The sequence below is a fragment of the Mobula birostris genome, chromosome 4 (assembly GCF_030028105.1).
Source record: "Mobula birostris isolate sMobBir1 chromosome 4, sMobBir1.hap1, whole genome shotgun sequence".
Lineage (NCBI taxonomy): Eukaryota > Metazoa > Chordata > Chondrichthyes > Myliobatiformes > Myliobatidae > Mobula > Mobula birostris.
This window is the reverse complement of record NC_092373.1, coordinates 67818634-67838723: the sequence shown is the minus strand read 5'-3', so window position 1 is coordinate 67838723 and position 20090 is coordinate 67818634. Positions and strand designations below refer to the sequence as shown.

General features: G+C 39.1%; 1 protein-coding gene across 3 annotated transcripts in view; it reads left to right on the top strand.

The window, feature by feature from the left end:
* pxylp1 (2-phosphoxylose phosphatase 1) overlaps positions 1 to 20090 on the top strand; it is a 221033-nt gene that overhangs the window by 142742 nt on the left and 58201 nt on the right. For all 3 annotated transcript variants that reach the window (XM_072255501.1, XM_072255499.1, XM_072255498.1), the window contains one exon: positions 11605 to 11766. In XM_072255501.1, coding sequence (XP_072111602.1) covers positions 11605 to 11766 — 162 coding nt within the window. The remainder of the gene's footprint in view (positions 1 to 11604; positions 11767 to 20090) is intronic.

The following is a 20090-nucleotide window of genomic DNA, read 5'->3' as shown; positions in this document are numbered from 1 at the left end:
AATGGATATTTGCAATAATGAGAAGGTGTACAGGTGAACCTAATAAAGTGGACGTTGAATGTCTATTCAACATATTTCTACTTCCAGTGCAGAGAATTGTGCTGTTGGGCCCCACAGGACTTTTCTTACATTAATTTTAATCGAAAAAATAGCCCGCAAGGCCTACTAACCTGTGAGCTCAGGCCCTCAATGTATGCTTCTGACGCTCAAGGATTTTGACTCAAAAAGCATGTTCCTAAACTTCTACTTTTATTTGTGAAACATTAATCTAGTAAAATTGTGTATGTTCCATTTAAAGATCAACTATAGTTGTACAAACAAGATGACAGTACTAACATTTAAATTCACTATTGTAGATCTCTTCCTCATGCCAGTCATTTTGCAGTATGCCTAACTGATGCTCCATTTTCAGAGCAATTGTCATGTAGTAAGTGATATTGTGAATACCTACAATAAACTTCTGTCTATTTTGTGTGGTTTCAAAGAGGGTTGGATATTGTCATAAAATAACAGAGAACTATGGAAATGCAGGACAGAAAGAAACCTTTCAGCTCAACGATTGTGCACCAACCATTGAGCACCAACACTTGAACAAACCCTACCCTAATTAATTTTATTCTTCCATATTCCCATCAACACATTCCACCCCCTCACATGCACTCTTGATCAACTTACAGTGGCCAAATAGTCCATCAACCCACACATTTTAGGGATGTGGGAGGACATGCTGTCTTCTTGTTACTACCATTGTGAAGAAGCTACAGGAGCTTGAAGAACTACACTTTACAATTCAGGAGCAACTTCTTCCCCGCTGTCCTCTGATTTCTGAATGGTCCATGAACACCCTAGTTATTCCACAATTTTGCAGTAGTTATTTATGTTGTTGCTTATTATAATTTTAAGTCTTTGCATTGTATTGCTGCTGCAAAACAAGTTTCACAACAGCAGTACCAAAAATGTAAAGGGGAAAGTAATATAATGGAAGCTCAAGAGGATGCCATAGACCCTTTAGTTGTAGTGTCTTAAGTGCCCCATGATCACTTGTCCATTGAATCACAATGCTGGCTGGCCAGCTGCATTATGAAAACCATGGAACAGCCATCCACTCTTCTCAATGGTTCTACTTCCTTCCTTGGTACCCCATCACTGCCCTTGCAGTTTTCTGAGAGTCTGTTCAAGCCTCAAGATGGTTCGTCCTAAAGCTGTGCCATCATAGTTAACAATCTCTCAAGAGTATCCAAAAGGACATCTTATCTGTACTCCAGTTCTCCAGCAAGAGGAGACATGCAAACTTCACACAAACAGCACCAGAAGTCAGAATTGAATTTGGGGGACTAGAGTTGTGAGCAGATAACGTTGCTAGCTAACCACTGTTGCTGTATTGTGTCCTTATGCAATACATGTTAATTCTTTTGTCTGAAATTTGATCAATTGAACATATACTGTAATTGATGTAACCGCTGTAATATTCTAAGATGAATATAAACCTCTCACATAACAAGTGCATTGAACTCAGTGCAGGCTCTCACCAGAGGTAACATCATGCTCTTTTGTACATTAAAAGGCCTGTCTCTACATGAACTGCTGTCGGGGAGCTCACTAGTGAAGACAACCTGAAATCTTTATGGATTGTGTTCCTTCGTTGTGAGGTTAGGTGGTGGTGGTAGGGGGGGGGGGTGCGCAGGCTGGGGTAGTCACAGAAATTACTGCCTCATGTGTCCATTTCTGTCAGTGGAATGTCCCAACGTCCCATTGAACCACAGAAATGCTTGTCCTGCTCTGAATTCCCTGCTGAAAGATAAATCTACCCTGAACTGACTAGTCCTGCCCTGGTAACTTATTGTCCTTTAGAACTCTCCAGTTGGAAGTAATGAACATTTTCTACTTGTTAATAGGTAGAAGCCTCTGTTTCCCCACAGAATACCTTGCATGATGGATTTCTAAGCCAGCTAAGAAATTTTTAAGAATTGCTCTTTTATGAACTAAATTTTGATGTAACTTTTTGATAAATATATTATGCAGCTGTTAGTGAAGGGGGTAATAGATCCAGTATCAGTCTGTCCACTTGGAAATGAGCAGGTCTTCTACTTACTTAGGGCTGAAAGCTATGTGTGAATTATTCATATAGAAAGCTCAACAGATATCACTAATTATGTGAAATAAAGCCTGTGTATGTTTGGATGTCTAGTAAGCACAACAGTGAATTCTCCGCTCAAGCAAATCTCAAATGTTCCTGATTCCACATTATTCCTGATACAGCTTTATACTGAAATTTATTATAATGTGTAGTTCATTGTGATAGGCAGGTCAATAATATATTTTCTTTACTTTGCATGCTCACCATTCAAGTATTTCCACCTTTCCTGTGCAACATAATACATTCAATTTATTTCATCATTTTCGTGATTGCCTCCTATTCAAGCCATTTAATTACCACTGCTTTCAAGTTTAATCATACAATTCAAATAATAGAAACAGAATGGGAACAGGCCCTTTGGCCTGTTATGTCTGCACTGGTTATCAACCTGCTGTTTACATTAGTCTTTTAGTAATTCCCTCCACATTTTCAGCCACTAATTCAGACTCTATCACTTACCTACATATTATGGACAATTTACTATATGTGTTTGATCTGTTGGGCATCATTTATATTGCTGAATTAACCCACCCACCCCTCCCCCCCAAATTATTTTATTCTGTCTTTCCCGAATATGTTCTATTTTGCATGTTGTTCATCTGTTGCTTTCCAAATTAAAGGCATAATTGTAACAACAGTTGTACTTCATAGCATGAGGACATTTGGTGAAAGGTGGAAAAGAAGTTACTGAACGGTTGGTCTTTGCAACACACATTCCTATATAGTGGCTATGCTTTAACATCACTTTCTGTGGGTTGCAGACAAGTGCCAGGTTCTGAAAGAATACTGATAGAACCTTGTCTATTTGTGGGTTGGAGATTCATGACCGTTCTTGCCACACTTACAAAAATGTATTTTTCAGATCCCAAGAACGTGACAAAGGGAAAAATGTCGAGAGTAATAACAAAAAAACGATTGTTGTCTGCAACAAGTGAACTGTTGAAACTGGATGTTACTTCCATCTAGCAACTGTGGCATGATTGAGTAATGATGTTGCTGTTGTTAGTCTCCTGCTGAAACTGGATGTTACTTGGATATATTTGGTCTTACAGCTTAGAAATCAAACCTTAATGTTGCATAGTTTTTTTTTGCATTCCATTGCTTTAGGAGTTGTGAGTGGAGTGAATTTATGTGATCTGTAGGGAAGGTCATTGATGCAGCAGCTGATTTAAGAAACTGCCATTAGGAACTCCTGTACTGAAGACTCAAGCCCCAGTAAGCACAACCATCTTCCTTTAAGCAAGATTTGACACTAACCAGGGAAAAAAAAATCCCTTTGAATATGATGTTATCAGGATTCTTTGCCGTCATACTTTTCAAAAGGCTGCCTTGTAGTCAAGGGCAGTTGCTCACATTTTGTCTGTGAAACTGAGCTTTTTTGGACTAATTCAACAATGTCAACTGAATCTAAGTGATTTCCACAGATTACGTATGTGTGTGTGTGTGTGTGTGTGTATATACACACACACACACACACACACACACACACGGTATTGTTGAGGAATTGCTTGTTCATCTGTTATTGCAGTCTGCTTGTGAGCCTAGCGTCACCTCAGTGGATCGTACTGAAACACTCCTGATGCTATGACCTGACACTTGACTTCTAATCTCCACCCTTGGCAGTACTTTTCCCCCAGTTTACCATAATATACACCTACTTCTTTCCTTCACTGGCTCTGTGGTGTCAAAGAAAATAAATGTATTTTTGCACAGTAAATGTGTTCCTTAGACCCGAGGTGCATGAAATTTTGCATTGGTGGGCACTCATGTGGAACATGCTTTGGTTCACAATCTGTTGTTCATTTAATTGGCTTTTGTGGTGAACTGTTTGCAGGCAGTTACCAGGTCAAAATCTTCAGATCTAATACAAATGAACAAATCTATTTCTCTAAGCTTAAGACAAATCTCAAAGCTCAAGAGATTTTTGAATTTTATTTTGGAATCTATAGCAATATCTGAAGAAGAGACGAGTAACTGGAGATATCTTTTGGGACTAAATATTTGCACTTTGAATAGCCAGCTCAGTTGTGTGTAAAACCACACAGTGCATGTTTAGTCTTATTTATCTTTATTAGCCGATTCAATAAGCTAAAGACCAGATGTTTTTGATAAATAAATATTTTGTTGAAATCTTTCCTAATTCTTTAGTTTTTCATGGGTTTTGTGCTTTTTTGAAGTGCAAGTAATACTGGCAAGACCTTGGCAGAAAGTGATTGGATTTGTGTATTTGTGTGTTTATATTGAAATCCTGTGACTTTGTTGAGCAGTTTGGGATGGATACTGAAGAAAATACTACTAATCCCTCCAGAAATTCCCTATAAAACAGTCAACAACTTTGGGATTTGTAAAGAGCTTTGAAGTTCCTGTTGGCTGTCCAGTCTACAACTTACAGCACAGAAATTCTCTAATTTCAGGTAACCCCCTGTTCCTTTTTCATCCCCTTATGTTTTGTAACTTCAAAACATTAAACTAATTCAAAGACGTACATGTGAGTCCGAAATGCGTGTCTAGCTTTGTCTTTTACCTTAATAAGGTGCGCATGTATCATGTGGTAGCCTGATGATATATGCAATTAATGTATTTTTACATATAAAGTCTGTCCCGAGCCTGTGGCCCATCAGGCCAGTGCTTATGCCGGCTTCTGTGGCGTGAAGCGACTGAGAGTACAAGACTCCCCCCCCCCCCCCCCCCCCCCGATAGGACGCCAGTCTACCGCGAGGTTAACCCTCAGCATTTTGCTGGTACCCATTTTCAGCTGGGTGGACTGGAGCAGTGTGTGGATAAGTGCCTTGCTCAAAGACACAACACGCTGCCTTGGCCAGTAAAAAATTTTTACATATAACCTGTAATTAATTAATTAAACAATAAGAATGCTTAATTAAAACATATTCATATACAAAATTACTCAAATATTCGTGAAATATCAAATACACAACATTCCTCCCTGCTTATCTATAAATTCCAACACAATAGAATGCAACTCAAATATATACACCACGTGCTATATAATACAACCACTTATATAAACATCCACAACATAGCAAATTTTAAATTGTCCTATTCAGGTCTAAAGATTTAATTGCTCTGGAGAATTTCTTACTCTTGTGGGATAACTTCTTTCCTGACAAGGGGGATCATTTTGCTTAGCAAGTGATACTTGTGGCTGTGGAAACAACCTTGGATTCTGGGGCTTCTTCCATGGTTGTTGTACGAGATGAGTCTGAGACTGAAAGAAGTTGTTCTGACAGCCAGACACATTTCCTCTCTCTGGATTTACTTTGATCCCTTTCATAATCTTCTCATTTTCCTTCTCTGAGCAGTCCATTCATCTTCATCTGCCTGACATGCCATGACATCCTACTTTTGATGTATTTTCTACAAGTTTCACCTTTAAGTCTGCGTTTGTTGGGTGTATCTGAGCCCCTGCTACAAAGGTAACACAATGTGTTTGACCAGGCTGGTTTCTCTTTAGATGCTGCAATTTTGTTCATGCTCACTTCCATTCCTAACTGCAACTCAATTGCGTCTCTGCAGTTACCATTGAAACAGCGATTTCCACTGTTCATTTGAATGTAAGCTTTGCTTCAGTTAGGAGCCATTTTTGAATGCTTTATTTTAAGATTCCACAAACTAAACAATCTCTCAGTGTACTATTAAGCCCATTAGTGAACTGACTTCAATTCAGCCATGTAAGCTGAAATGGACTCCCCTCCTTGTTGATTCCACTTATGAGACCTAAAGCATTCTGCAATCAACAACGGTTTTGGTTCTAGGAGTTTCTTCATTACTTTGATATTTCTGATGGTTTGATTGGAGCAGTCAAGCTTCAATGCAAGCTGTATGCTTTTAAAGCTAATGAACTGAGCAAAATTGGCACTCCCTTCTCATTGGCTATTTCATTTGCTTCAAAATACTGTTCCAATAGCTCAATATACATGAGCCAATTACCCATTCTGTAATTGAACTCATCAATCTTTCTGATGTATCCAACCGTCTCTGATTTTTTTCTAATTATTAATATCACCTGGTACTCACTCCTTATGAACCCTGAATTCTTCCTTTTACTGACTTTAAAAAAGAAAAACTCATATCGTGACTTCCCTTGCGAAGACTGTCTCTCCACATGCTGGGCTGCTCTAAGCTTTTTTAAAATTTGAAAGCCTTGCTCCACTTCAACAGGTTGGGAGACGTCTCTGGTTCATTTTGAAAAATCCCCATTGCCAATGTTATGTTTTGTAACTTCAAAATGTTAAACTAATTCAAATAAGTACACAGGAGTCCAAAATGCAGGTCTAACTTTGTCTTTACTCTAAACGAAGTGCGCACCTATCACGTGGTTGTGTGATGATGTATGGAATTAGTGTATTTTACATATAACCCCTAATTAATTATTTAAGTGAACAAGAATGCGTAATTAAACAATATATATACAAGATCACTCAAATATTATTGAAATATGAAATACACACTTCCCTTTTACTCCAACCAAATCTTCTTGCGCCCCCTCTACCAATCCCTTGTTACTCAGTTTCTTTCCCCTTCACCACCTAGTTATATCTGCCTATCACTGCCATGCTTAACCCAGTAGGCTCTTGTTTCCCTCTACCTACCATCCTTGCCTCATCTTGTTCTATTCACCACCTTCTCTTCTCATCATATTTTATAATGTTTAGGTTTCTGTCTCCACATTATCTCCCAGCCTCTGTTACAATTTGCCTGTCCTTGCCTGCCTCCATCTACCCATCAACCTCACTTGTATCCACCCTTTGCTTGCCAGCTGCTTCACAAGCTTCTTCCCTGCACACTGTCGGTGCCATTTCAAGACTTAACCTAACCCATTGATTTGGGCCTTACTGTGAAGACGGAAGCAGCTTCAAACCACAAGTTTACAGTTGTTGAGTCACTAAAGATCAAATGCAAAGCAATTTGGAGATAGTCCAGGCAGTGAGTGTGATCAAACTCATTGCTGGCTGCAACTTCTGGGCCATATTTTTTTGTGCAAGAGGAGCATGAATAAGCCTTTTGCAGGTTCTGAGATTGCTTAGACTACATTAAGAACGAGCCAGGATCATACCACTTCATAAAATGTCTAATGGGAAATGAAAACTAGTTGGGGCAAAAAAAGCTGTGGGAAAATGTGAAATAACTATCATCCAGTAATGGTTTGTCATGCCACTGGTTCCTGCTGTGCCGGCTGTACAATGATTAATGTTGTTGTAGAATAGTTATAGCTGCGTAACTACTGGTAAAATCTACAATTACAAGGACTTTTCATGTGTAGTTAATATTTTTAAGATATATTATTAGTAGTCTGCTGGCAGTTCACTCCATACAACAAATGATGAAAAATAGTTTTTTTTTCTTAGTGCATCTTTTATTCATCTTACATGACAAATAAGAGTTCTGGAGCTAACAGGGCAAACACTGAATGGAGATATTGAAATAACTTATTTGCACAATTACTTCAGTTGTAAACACGTCCGACAATTATTGTTTGCTAGAAAGAATTGCTATTAAGTTAATGCACTAATAAACTAAAGGTTTAAAAATATTGAATTACAATTCATATTTAAGTTAAAATAGTTGCCTATTATAATATTGCTGCAATAATGTGTGCCTATTGTAACACCTGAATTTAGGACAGTTAAAATCATTTTATAGAAATTGGATAGTCATTTTAAATTAAAGTACTACAATTTGATCTTAATCCACACTATACAGTAATAGTGTTTGGAAAGTCTAAATAGCACTTAATTTCAAAGAAAAAAATTGAAAATTATCTTTCACAACTCTAGACTGATTACCACTACTGCTAATGGCTGTTAACGTTTAATTGCTGTGGTTATTAAGAAAGAAATACTCGCCTCAAAGGTAGACAGTGCTGGGGCTGTTCTTTCTCAGTTGTGTATCTTAGATTAGCTGTTAATTCATTATTAGTAATCCATAGAGATGCTAAATTTCATGAATTTAAGGCATTCAATGTGCTTGTTAATTAGTGGGTACTTCAGAACAATACAGAAGTGTTGAATGCAGAATATGTACCTCTGCAAAATGACGAGGAATTTGCACCATGCAGGGCAAATGGATTTTATGGTTTGAACATTAACATCATTTAAATTTTAAACGCAGATTTAGTTATTGCATTTAAGATGTTGTCAAGAGATTACACCATAGGGTATTAGCATTGGTTTATGGAAATCTTTAACTTTCTTTAAAGTTACATTCCTTCTCCCAAAATAAGAAAAAGCAGTTGACATAAACATACAGCAGATAAAATTGTTTAACTACATGGAAGCTCATTTCGCACAATGTGTAGTCACAGAATAAAACCCTTTCCAATATTCATTCACTAATATCACAAAGTATGGCTCCACATTAAAAAAAATAATTCTTAGATTATTGAACAGGAATCAAGATGTGGTCATGGTATTCCTCACGTAAATCAAAAAGTTCCCAATCTATAGTTGCTGACTAAAATAATACTGGGATTTTTATCTTATCGATGGCAATCAGGAGGGTGAAGACTGAGGTAGACGGTAAATAGTGCAAGGTATGAGAGAATTTAAACTCTCAGACTAATCTCATGAGCAGGCACAGAGCACACAATGCACAGGCTAATCTTACTGTTGGCGACTATCTGGGTCAGAATCCCATTTAAGTGAATAAAGAATAATCTGTGAGATGTGAGAAGTGAAAGAATTGGGAATATGAGGTGCATGGAGTGGAGGAAAGCGATAATAGGAAAGAGAAGGTCAGAATTTTCATCTTAATAGAGGGGCAATTTTCAGTACAGTGATGGCTTCAAGGGTTGCCAAATCCCCGTGCAGGGATAATGAATTAAGTGTGGAATTGAAAGCTTTTAAAGAAAAGACTGTTTTTGCTTTACTGAAGGTATAGAGGGAGACTTTCCTTTAACTCATACTCATCCAGTGCACTTAAATAACAGCACAACATTGGCTTGGGGTGCTGAATCTTTTGTTCAAAAATTTCATCGTGCGTAGAACTGTACAGTACCTGTCCGGCCATTTGGGCCACAATTTTGTGCTGATCTTGATGCCAATTTATACTCCTCTTTGTCTGTATCCTTTCATATCTAAACACTTTTTAAACTGCACCAAACTGGCAGCTCCTGCCACCACCCACGGATGGTAACCTTTCCTAGACATTTACCACTCTCTGTGCAAAAAAAAAAACTTGCCCTAGACATTATCTTTAAAATTCTCCCCTCTAACCTTAAAAACATAGGCTCTGGTGTTTGACATTTCTATCTTGGGGAATGTTTCTGACTGGCTATCTACACCTCTCAACATTTTGAAAACTATCAGGTCTCTCCTCTGCCTCTGACATTCCAGAGAGAGCAACCCAAGTTTGCCTAACTTTTTCTAATAGCTCATAGTTTATAATCCTAGCAGCATCCCAGTAAACCTCTTCTGTAATCTTTCTACTATCTCTTCCTATAATGGGGCAAGCAGAACTGCAGCATGATTTCCTTATACTCTTATACTCAACACGACTTCCAATGAAGACAAGTATGCCTTTATCACCTTATCTTAAATAGTCAAAGTACATTTATTATCAAAGTATGGATACAGTATACAACCCTGAGAGTCATCTTCCCACAGACAGCCACGAAACGAAGGAAACCATGCAGACCATTCAAAGAAAAACATGAAAACCCCTCTGTCAATGCACAAAAAAAACATACAATGACAAAAAAAAAGAAAAACACAGAATATAAAACACCAACCCATAAAAGTTATTGAAAGAGTCAGACACATTTGGTTCAGCTCAGTTCGGTTCAATCTCACCCCATCCTCCCGCCACCCCACTAGGAATAGGGTTCCCCTTGTTCTCACCTACCACTCCACCAGCCTCCGGGACAAACATATAATTCTCCGTAACTTCTGCCACCTCCAACGGGATCCCACCACTAAGCACATCTTTCCCTGCCCCCCCCCCCCCGTTTCCACAGGGATTGCTCCCTATGCAACTCCCTTGTCCATTCGTCCCCCCCATCCCTGCCCACCGATCTCCCTCCTGGCACTTATCCTTGTAAGCGGAACAAGTACTGCACCTGCCCCTACACTTCCTCCCTCACCACCATTCAGAGCCCCAGGCAGTCCTTCCAGGTGAGGCGACACTTCACCTGTGAGTTGGCAGGTGTGATATACTGCGTCCGGTGCTCTCGGTGTGGCCTTCTATATATTGGTGAGACCCGACACAGGCTGGGAGACTGTTTCGCTGAACACCTACACTCTGTACGCCAGAGAAAGCAGGATCTCCCAGTGGCCACCCATTTAGTTCCATGTCCCATTCCCATTCTGATATGTCAATCCATGGCCTCCTCTACTGTCAAGGTGAAGCCACACTCAGGTTGGAGGAACAACACCTTATATTCTGTCTGGGTAGCCTCCAACCTGATGGCTTGAACATTGATCTCTCTAACTTCCGTTAATGCCCCACCTCCCCTTCTTACCCCATTCCTTATTTATTTTTATTTCTCCCTCTTCTTTTTCCTTCTTTCTCTGTCCCTCTCACAATCACTCCTTGCCTGCTCTCCATCTTCCTCTGGGCTCCCCTCCCCCTTTCTTTCTCCCAGCCCTCCTATCCCATGATCGTCCCCCTTCTCCAACACTATATCCCTTTTGCCAATCAACTTTCCAGCTCTTAACTTCTTTCCTCCTCCCCTGTCTTCTCCTATCATTTTGGATCTCCCCCTCCCACTCCCACTTTCAAATCTCTTACTATCAGTTAGTCCTGACGAAGGGTCTTGGCCCGAAATGTGGACTGTACTTCTTCCTATAGATGCTGCCTGGCCCGCTGCATTCCACTAGCATTTTGTGTATGTTACCTGATATTTCAAATTCTTTTCTCTTTCCCTGATCTTTAAAGTGTCTTGACCTGAAACATTAACCTTCTTTCTCATTCCACTGATACTTCCTGACCAGCTGAGTATTTTCAGCACTTTAAGCTTTCTCTCAGTCAGCACGATGGACCGATGAAGTGTGGGATAATAAGCTGGATAGATCAAGAGCTTTAAGAGCGAGGAAAATATTATTCTGAATGATCCGATTTCATCTGTTATTCTTATCAAACAGTTATTCTTGCTCATCTTAGTCACAATGAGGAAATTCAGCCTGACTTTCAGTTATCCTTTAAACACCTGGGAATGCTTAGTGATAACAGGACTTTATTTAATTGGGTGGCTTCTTAAATCTTAATGGTCTTCTGTTGCTTAGACATAAAAATGACCACTTCATTGATGTAGCCAGGGACTTTGAGAAAAGCAAGGAGGCAATGGTGAAAAAAAACTTTCCCTTTAATCAAATGATTGATAAAGTTGTCTCTGCTGCAACAACTAATTATTGGTGATTTGTATTGTCAGGCAACACAGCAAGTTCTTCAACTGGAATGCATGATTTCTCTTAAAAGCATCTTGAGTAACCATCTTTAATTTTTCATTCCAGTGCATCTGATTCCTGTGACGCAATCAAAAGAGGATAGAATGGTGGCTAAAAACCGAAAGCGAATTTTGGTAGATATGTACACTGCGCCTCCCCGCCTGGATCCCATTTATGAAGCTTACCTGTACTGTAACATGCCGAATAAGACTGACCGAGGTCTGGAAGGTATGATCTTAATGCAAATCTGTTACCTGGCAATATGGATGTGCAAATTATAAATAAATGCTAGACTTCATGATAAAATGAATTTAAAATGGATGCCACCGTATTAGTAAACATGGACTGCACAACTTACACTGGCTATCAACAACAGAGTTTTCCATTACTAAATAAGACATAGCTAATTGCTGTTTGTAATACTCTGAGTATTTGCTCACTATACCTGCCTGCAATAAGAATCAAGAATTACATTTGAAATTTAATAACTGGACCTTAACACAGCCCAAAACCTCTGACCTCCACTGCTAAACAAACAAGAAGGTTCCAATCACACAAAAACTTCACTACTTGCAAATTCCTCTCCATGTTGTTTGTCATTCTGAGTCAAAACGGTATCAAAGGATCTCAGTCCTGGATATAACTTCTTGTACAACAGCACTATAGGAATTACTTTGCTAGAAGTTGAAAGCAGTGGTGCATCACCAGTTCCTCAAGGGTAATTAGGGATTAGCAATAAAATGGAGGTTTTTCTGGTGATGCCCATGTCCTGAAAATTAATATATAAGGTATGTGTATTCCTTCAATCAATGCAGTCACAAAAAATATCTATATATTCAATCTTCTATTTGAAATCTGACTGCCACACTGGGCACTGTCACACTTCAGAAAAAGTAATTTGTTGCTTGTGAAGTTTTAATATCTTGCAAACATCACATCATTACATAATGCAAAACTGTTAAACTTAGTAACACAATGCATTTTGTCATAGTTCTGTTTTCTGGTCACTACTGATGAATCATGCTGGTGATTTTCTCTTCTCTGCCTCCATGATAATCTGACAGAATTGACTGACTCCCATTATAGAACTTCCCTAAGTTTCATTCCAGTTGCTTGATTTGCATTGCCTGCCAATGGCTGCACTTACTGTTTAAACAGAAATGTAGAGGGTTGGTTCATCAGTAACGCTGAACTACCCTGCCAATGGTTCCTGAGAATGCACTCCCAACATATCCTTTTCAATTCAGAAGCTATTCTAAATGATTTAAATAATTTAAAGAATAAAAATATTAGGTAAATAATTTCCTAAAATTTAGGAAGAATAAATAAAATTTATTTAAAATTGGAAATTAATTAAAAACATTGATTAAGTGGAAACAAAAAAACATACCTGGATTTACCTCTATGATCTTGGGGCAGTGATTTCGCTCAAAGAAATGGCTCTGTAATACATATACCAGCTTTCCCTGTACCTCAGCTCAGTAATATGTGTGTGTTTTTCCCCTGGATTTGTGGCTGAGCCCTGGAGGGTGGAAAGATTCACGGCATCCGACCTCCAGCTCGTGTCTGGATCCTGTACTGCAACGCACTGATGCTGAAGTCAGCTGACCTACAGGCATGGATCTCTATGGAACCACTGGTTAAAAATCAGCAGATTCTAACTAACTGATTTCCTTCAAATAGCTTTTTTTAAAATGCCCATTAGAAAAGCAGATAGAGATGGAGAGGGGACGCCTAGTGTTTCACATTTCATCCAAATGCAGTATCTTTGACATTATAGCACACTCTCAGTGTTGAATTGACATTAAGACAGCAGATATAACCTTCATCACCTGGGGTATTATGGGACAGGATTGTCACCTTCCTGCATAGTGAATAGAGGAATCAACAAATGGGAACCTGATTATATCCAGAGTCTGGTGGACAAGTGGAAGAATTTGTTAATTTACTTGTTTAATAAAAATCTGAAGAATTGCAAATATACTGATCTGTTCTGGCAACCTTTATGAGTTTTCTAGATTTTATGACTCCCAAGCTGGAAGTCAGGCATTTCAAACGTTCATGTAATCAATTCTGCTGTCAGGATAACTCTACTTAAATCAAAGGGACATTAGATTTTAGTTATTTCAGATCTTCTAAAATCAAGAGTAACGGAACTCATTTGCACAAGCCATACCACAGAAAACCAGTTGACGTCTATTCAGAAGCATATGATAATTTATTCTTGCGGACTCCAAAAGGTAACTTTATAAAGTCCGAATTAGGTCAAGAGGAATGATGTGTTTGGAGTATTTTTTTGTTTTTCAGCCGAATACCTTTTCCTGTACCATAGAACACTTTTTTAATGTTTTACTTTCGTAAGAGGGATGTTCTAACTGTTATATACACCTAGGGTTCATTTTTTCTGTGGTCTATCACTTTAAAATGCCGAAAGAATGAGACTGACCTTTGGGACACTGTTGGATTTCTACTGACTGCAAAATTGCTTGGTTACTATGGTGAGAGAGGTGGAGTTATTTGATGGACAATGAATGTTTATGGTTTCTTGCGGCTTGTTTTGAGTAAGCAAGGTCAGGTGACACAGACAGACACAGTTCAGAGTCAAAATGGTTTCGATCAATGGAAGACACCAGTGAGTGGGGTCGCTGGTTTAAACTTTCAGTAGCCCAAAAAGGGTGAGTTGAGATCGATCCAGAGTATTGTTAAACAACTCTCGCAAAGTACTGCAACTAGAAGAAGTTTGCAGAGAAAGAGGAGGGGAGAGGAAGGTTTGAAACAGAAGAAACCTAGTGACAAAGAGGTCACTGTTTGGACCCTCTTCTGAGTAGCCCCTAAGGGTGAGTTTGATTCCATTCGAATATGGAAGTGTGATTGTTACATAGTTAATCCACAGGAGTGGGTTCCCTGGTGAGGCGAGACCTTTGTGAATATCACGTGTGTGTTTACCCTTGTCTGGGTGTAGTAGTTCACTGAAGAAAGGCACCCCTGTGGCAAATCACTGTTGGAGTTATTTCGTATGTTGTGGAACTGGATAAGTGGCTATCACATTGTGTGGTTAGGGTAACCTTGTGGAATCTACTGGTGTGTCTACCCTTGCCTGGGTTACAGTTCCCTGGAAGAGGGTCCCCTTTGTGATAAGCCACTGTTGGTGATAATTGGTATGTGGATTCGGTTTGAGTGTCCTGTGGCCACCACTTTGGGATGTCCTGTAGCTGAATTCAGGTGTGGTACCACTTGTCTTGAAAGGATATTTGTTGAAGATCACTGTCGGTGATACCTTGTGTGTGGAGTGGAACAACTTCAGAGATAAATACAAATTGTTATTTTGTATTGCTGTCGTGGAATCTGTGGAATATCGAAGTAATTGCCTTCTCACAACATTCGCCTTTGGATTACAAATATCTCGTATTAATTAACCCGTGGACTGAACTGAACTTTCTTACATACCATCGTAAGGCTGTAACTCTTGCCACCTGAGCTTGAATAAGTTTGGGAACTTTATCTATACTCCTATACATGCATAACACTTGGAGGGGGGAGAAGATGGCGGTGCAACAACAGCGCGTGCGGCCACTTTGGTGATGAATATCTGTCATCTGTCAAGTAGGGTACCGTGCTCAATTCTGATTTGATGGAGACAGGCGTGAGAGCACAGCGGAACATCTGGAAAACTTCTGAAAGTCCCGCTTCGCTTCTGCTGCTACTGTGTGGTAACCGGAATCTCCGTAGCTGAAGGCCCCGAAATCCTCGGCTTTGCGTGTTTCAGCAGCTGGGGGGAGGTCGAAGGCATTTGGCAGAGGGTGGCGCTTGGGAGGCTGTATCGGAGGGGTTGGTCGGAAGCTCAGAGTTTTCGGACGGATGGACTCAGTGTCGGCTGGGGTCAGTTGCTTCCAAGATATCAGCAAGTTGACAGTGCCTGGAGGTTTATGCCAGGGAGTTTCTGCCTTTTGCTGCCTGCTATTGGGGACTTGGGAGTCGATCGACTCGGGACTTTGAGTCTTTTTTTTTACTGTGCCCATGGTCTGTTCTTTATCAAATTATGGTATTGCTTTGCACTGCTGTAACTATATGTTATAATTATGTGGTTCTGTCAGTGTTAGTCTTTGGTCTGTATTGTTTTCTGTGATATCACCCCAGAGAAACATTGTATCATTTCTTAATACATGTACGCATTTCTAAATGACAATAAAAGAGGACTGAGTGTTCTCATAATCTAACTAACACTGCTAACTTTTGATCACCAGGTTAAGTTACTATATTTAGTAGTTACTAATAAAGATAGTGGATTTTAATTTCAAAACCAGACTCCAGGTGTGTTCTATTGCTGCTGATACTTTTACAGTGTTGTGTGCATGTAACCGGTACTTTCCCCTGGGTTGCGTGTGCGTAATGTAACTAAGCACCTAAATAAAATAAAGGATCGATAAAGAGAAATTTATTAGCTTAGCGGGAGCATCCTGAATACTGGTGATAATTTAGGTATAATTTAAGGTTATTCTGTTAGAAGTATAATCCAGAAGCATTTTTCTCACAAAACATAGCAAATAACTAGAAATGTATATCTCTCTTAAAAGGGGCAGCATGGTGGCATAGTGGTTAGCACAATGCTTTACAGTACTAGTGACTTGGGTTCAATTCCCACTGCTGTCTGTAAGGAGTTTGCTCGTTCTCCCTGTGACTACGTGAGTTTTCTTCAGGTGCTCTGGTTTCCTCCTAGAGCTCAAAGACATACAAGTTGATAGGTTAATTGGTCATTGTAAATTGTCCCTTGATTAGGGTGGGGTTAAATCAGTGGTTGCAGGGCGACGCAGCTCGAAGGGTCGGAAGAACCTATTCTGCGCTGTATTTCAATAAATAATAAATAAGGCTGTTGTGCTTAGTCAATAGAAATTTTCAAGATTAAGGTAATTTTTTTACTAGGTTGGTGGAAGGAAACACAGTTAAATAGAGTTGAAATTCAAATTAATTGTGATTCATTTGATCAGTGAGTTGGTTTGATGGTTTGAGTTATCTCCTGTCTTCCTATATTACGTAATGGAAAGATCCCTCAGAGCAGGGGTTCCCAACCTTTTTTGTACCATGGATCCCTACCATTAACCGAGGGGTCTGTGGACCCCAGTTTGGGAACCCCTTACTTAAAGCCTTTATCTGTTACTGGTATGATTGCTGCAGAAAACTTAGACAAATCTTGTAACAGATTTTAAAGGGAATAATGTCATGCAGTTTATAATAATTTATTGTGTAATTTACCTATGTGATATCAAGGAATTTAAATAAAATTAGGTAAAATGATTAGCGTTTCTTATTGCAATGATACTCATTGTTTAGAAAACTAACCCCACTTTCAGCAAGTACCACAATCAGGTTTAGAAACGGAATTGTGCATTGCATTTTTCTAATGAAGTGAAGACTGATATGATACAAAATCAATTGTGTAGCATAAAAAAATAAAAGTGCCCTTGGTTATTCAGTTGAAATGCAGAAGGCTTGCAAAATTTAACATAAATTTCAGTATGCAAGATTACACATTCAGCCTCGTGTTATGTACTTGTGCACTGAGGTGACATGGCACTTGGAGAATGTTAGTCTCCCTAAAACAATGTTTTCTGGTCACTGATGACAAACTGAAGTTTGTACATACAAGAAGGAACTGTGTTGTCCTTGATTACTGGGAGAACAAAGGCCTACTCAAGAATAAGTTAAAGGACCCTTTCTTATTTGAGCTGGTTGAGGTAAAAGTAATCTGGCACAGACCAGGAGGAAAGTGACCAATACACTTAACGGAAATGGGCTAAATCAGCAATATTCACAGTACAACCTCCCCAGTAAGAATTTTAAGTTATTTCACCCCTGAGGAAGCTTGCCATTTAAGCTTGCCAAGGACTGTTCACCAATAGACTGGATATCTTACAGGCTGAATATGGCTGTATCCTTTCTCTGAGGATGGGGACCCATAGTTATTTTTGTGTTTCCACCTCTGCAGCGATTGCGATAATTGTCTGTTGGAACTGAGCGATGCCTATTTCACTTTGCAGCTCTTCAATTTGGATTTGCACATTAAATTAATTTCCATTGAGAGCCCTCATCATAGTGTGAGACTGTACATAACCAGTCCTGAAACTGACAATGGTTATATACATGGTTCCATCCAAATCATGGTCGTAAGAAAATTATTTGTGTGAATGTGAGAAATTATTGTGGGTCCACTGTACAGCAAAATTTAAATAGGAGATTTGATAGTTTCTAGACAAGAATTAAAATGTAAACACAAAATAATCTGCAGATGCTGGGGTCAAAGCAACACTCACAACACGCTGGAGGAGCTCAGCAGGTTGGGCAGCATCCGTGGAAAAAAGGATTAAAATGGTTTCTTCAGTTATGCCACACTAACCCTTTTGGTTTTATCAGTAAATGAAAGAAGGCATACTAAAGTATTTTTTACATAGTACAGTACATACTGTGTCTTCAAAAGTTCAATGTTTATGTGCCTAATTTTGCATTATGTATTCACACAAATAACAACATTTTTTTTTGTAAGTAATACACACAAAATGCTGGAGAAACTCAGCAGGCCAGGCAGCATCTATGGAAAAGAGTAAACAGTCAATGTTTTGGTCTGAGACTCTTCATCAGGACTCTTGTTTGTGATTCGACTACATACTACAAAGTCTCTTCCAGGGATGTCTACCCTGAAAAAGTTCAACTCTTCCCTCTGTGATCTCTGCTGCCCTCCGACTACTCCTGATAAAGGGTTTTGGCCTGAACGGTCGACTATTTACTCCTTTCCATAGATGCTGCCTGGCCTGCTGAGTTCCTCCAGCATTTTGTGTGTGTTACTTAGATTTCCAGCAAGAAATCTGCGGACCTTCTCTAGTTTGTGATTTATTTTTGTAAGGAGGTTTTGGATGATTTGTAGCATTCACAGTTTCTGGACAGAAATAAGTAATTGATCAGCATTACAGAGAATTTTTGATCAACTGTATCAGTCCATTTCATTGAAATAAAGTCTCAGTTTTAACAGCAAATGTTGGTGCAAAACTAGTTAGACCTGCTCAAAATATCAGTCACCAAACATTTGATTAGCATTTTAATTAGAACTTTGAATAACTTAGAGCTGTAACTTCTCCAGTGCAAATTTAACCTAAAAATCTGTGCAACTTGTTACCAGAACGTTGAGCAATTTAGGAATAACATTCCTATTTAGTCAATAATTTGTTAGTAGTTTCTGATTTATAGTTTGATTACTGCCATACTAGATTTTCCTGTAATTATATTCTATTAACATAGACTTTATTGAAAATGAAATAAACAGGTCTGTAACAGGTAATAGTGGAAGCATATATGGAATCAGAAAAGGGCTGTTCTGTCAATTTTACTCCTAAACTATTGCACTGACCTCAGTGTTAATACTACAACAGATGTTTGCTTTTTATGCATTCTGTCAATTCAAGGCAACTGTTTTCCAGCCACTGTAGCTCACAAAACAGCTAATTTATTGGCAACTCCTTGGCTAAGCATTAATTACTGTTTCATCACTGGTAAATTGGAAGTAAATAACCCTTCAATAGTTTGTAATACCAGTGATTTTTTAGAAGAGTCTCTCAAGAAGGCAGATCTCTTGCCTTGGTTCTTTGGCTCTAAGGCTACGTCCACACTAGACCGGATAATTTTGAAAACGCTGGTTTCGAGTAAAAATGACAGGCGTCCACACTACGTGTTTTTCAAAATATCTCTTTCCACACTAAAATGAATATTTATACTCCTACTGGCCATGCACAGACACATCTACAGAGAACAAGCGAAGAGGAAACTGTGTAATATTTAAGTTTCCGTGGCGGCGTTTTGCTATTTCCATTGGTCAAAAACTAGAGTACCAACAACAACAGCAAAAGAAAGTTTTCAAAAATGTCTTCGAGGCATACAAAGAAAATCTCCGCTGGAAAAATCAGACCGGACTTCTTCGTTTAGACAGACAATGAGGTCGAACTGTTTCTGCGAGTTACAAACGACTACAAAGTCAGCAAAGCAGTGGAGAATGTGGAGATGTTTAATTCCAAACAAACTATTAACGTAAACAATAAATTAAACAACACACGCATGAAGCCGTCCTCTATCCAAGACCAACAAGAGAGTGGAATCTTCTGCCACCAGACCTGTGCAGTATTTCTGACATTAATATTTTTAAAGATAGACTCGATCAAATCGATTTAGGGGATCTAGTCAGAAAAGCTCACTTTACAATTTAACTCTGACGCCGTTCACACCGACTGCGCGTTACAACAGCCGTCCGGCAGTGCTTGCGCAGGACCAAGCAGAAGCAGAAAAAGCATTGTTGTTGTGGTGTTGTCATGACAGCGTTTTCAGATATCTCCGTTTACCCCGTCCACACTGCAATGCCGAACAATCGTTTTCAAATTTACACACTCTGGAGAGTGTTTTAGAAAAGCTCCATTTTCGGGGGATGAAAACGCCATTTCAGTGTGGATGGAGGGTCAAAACAAAGAGAAAAAACTTTGTTTTCAAAATTATCCGGCGTAGTGTGGACGTAGCCT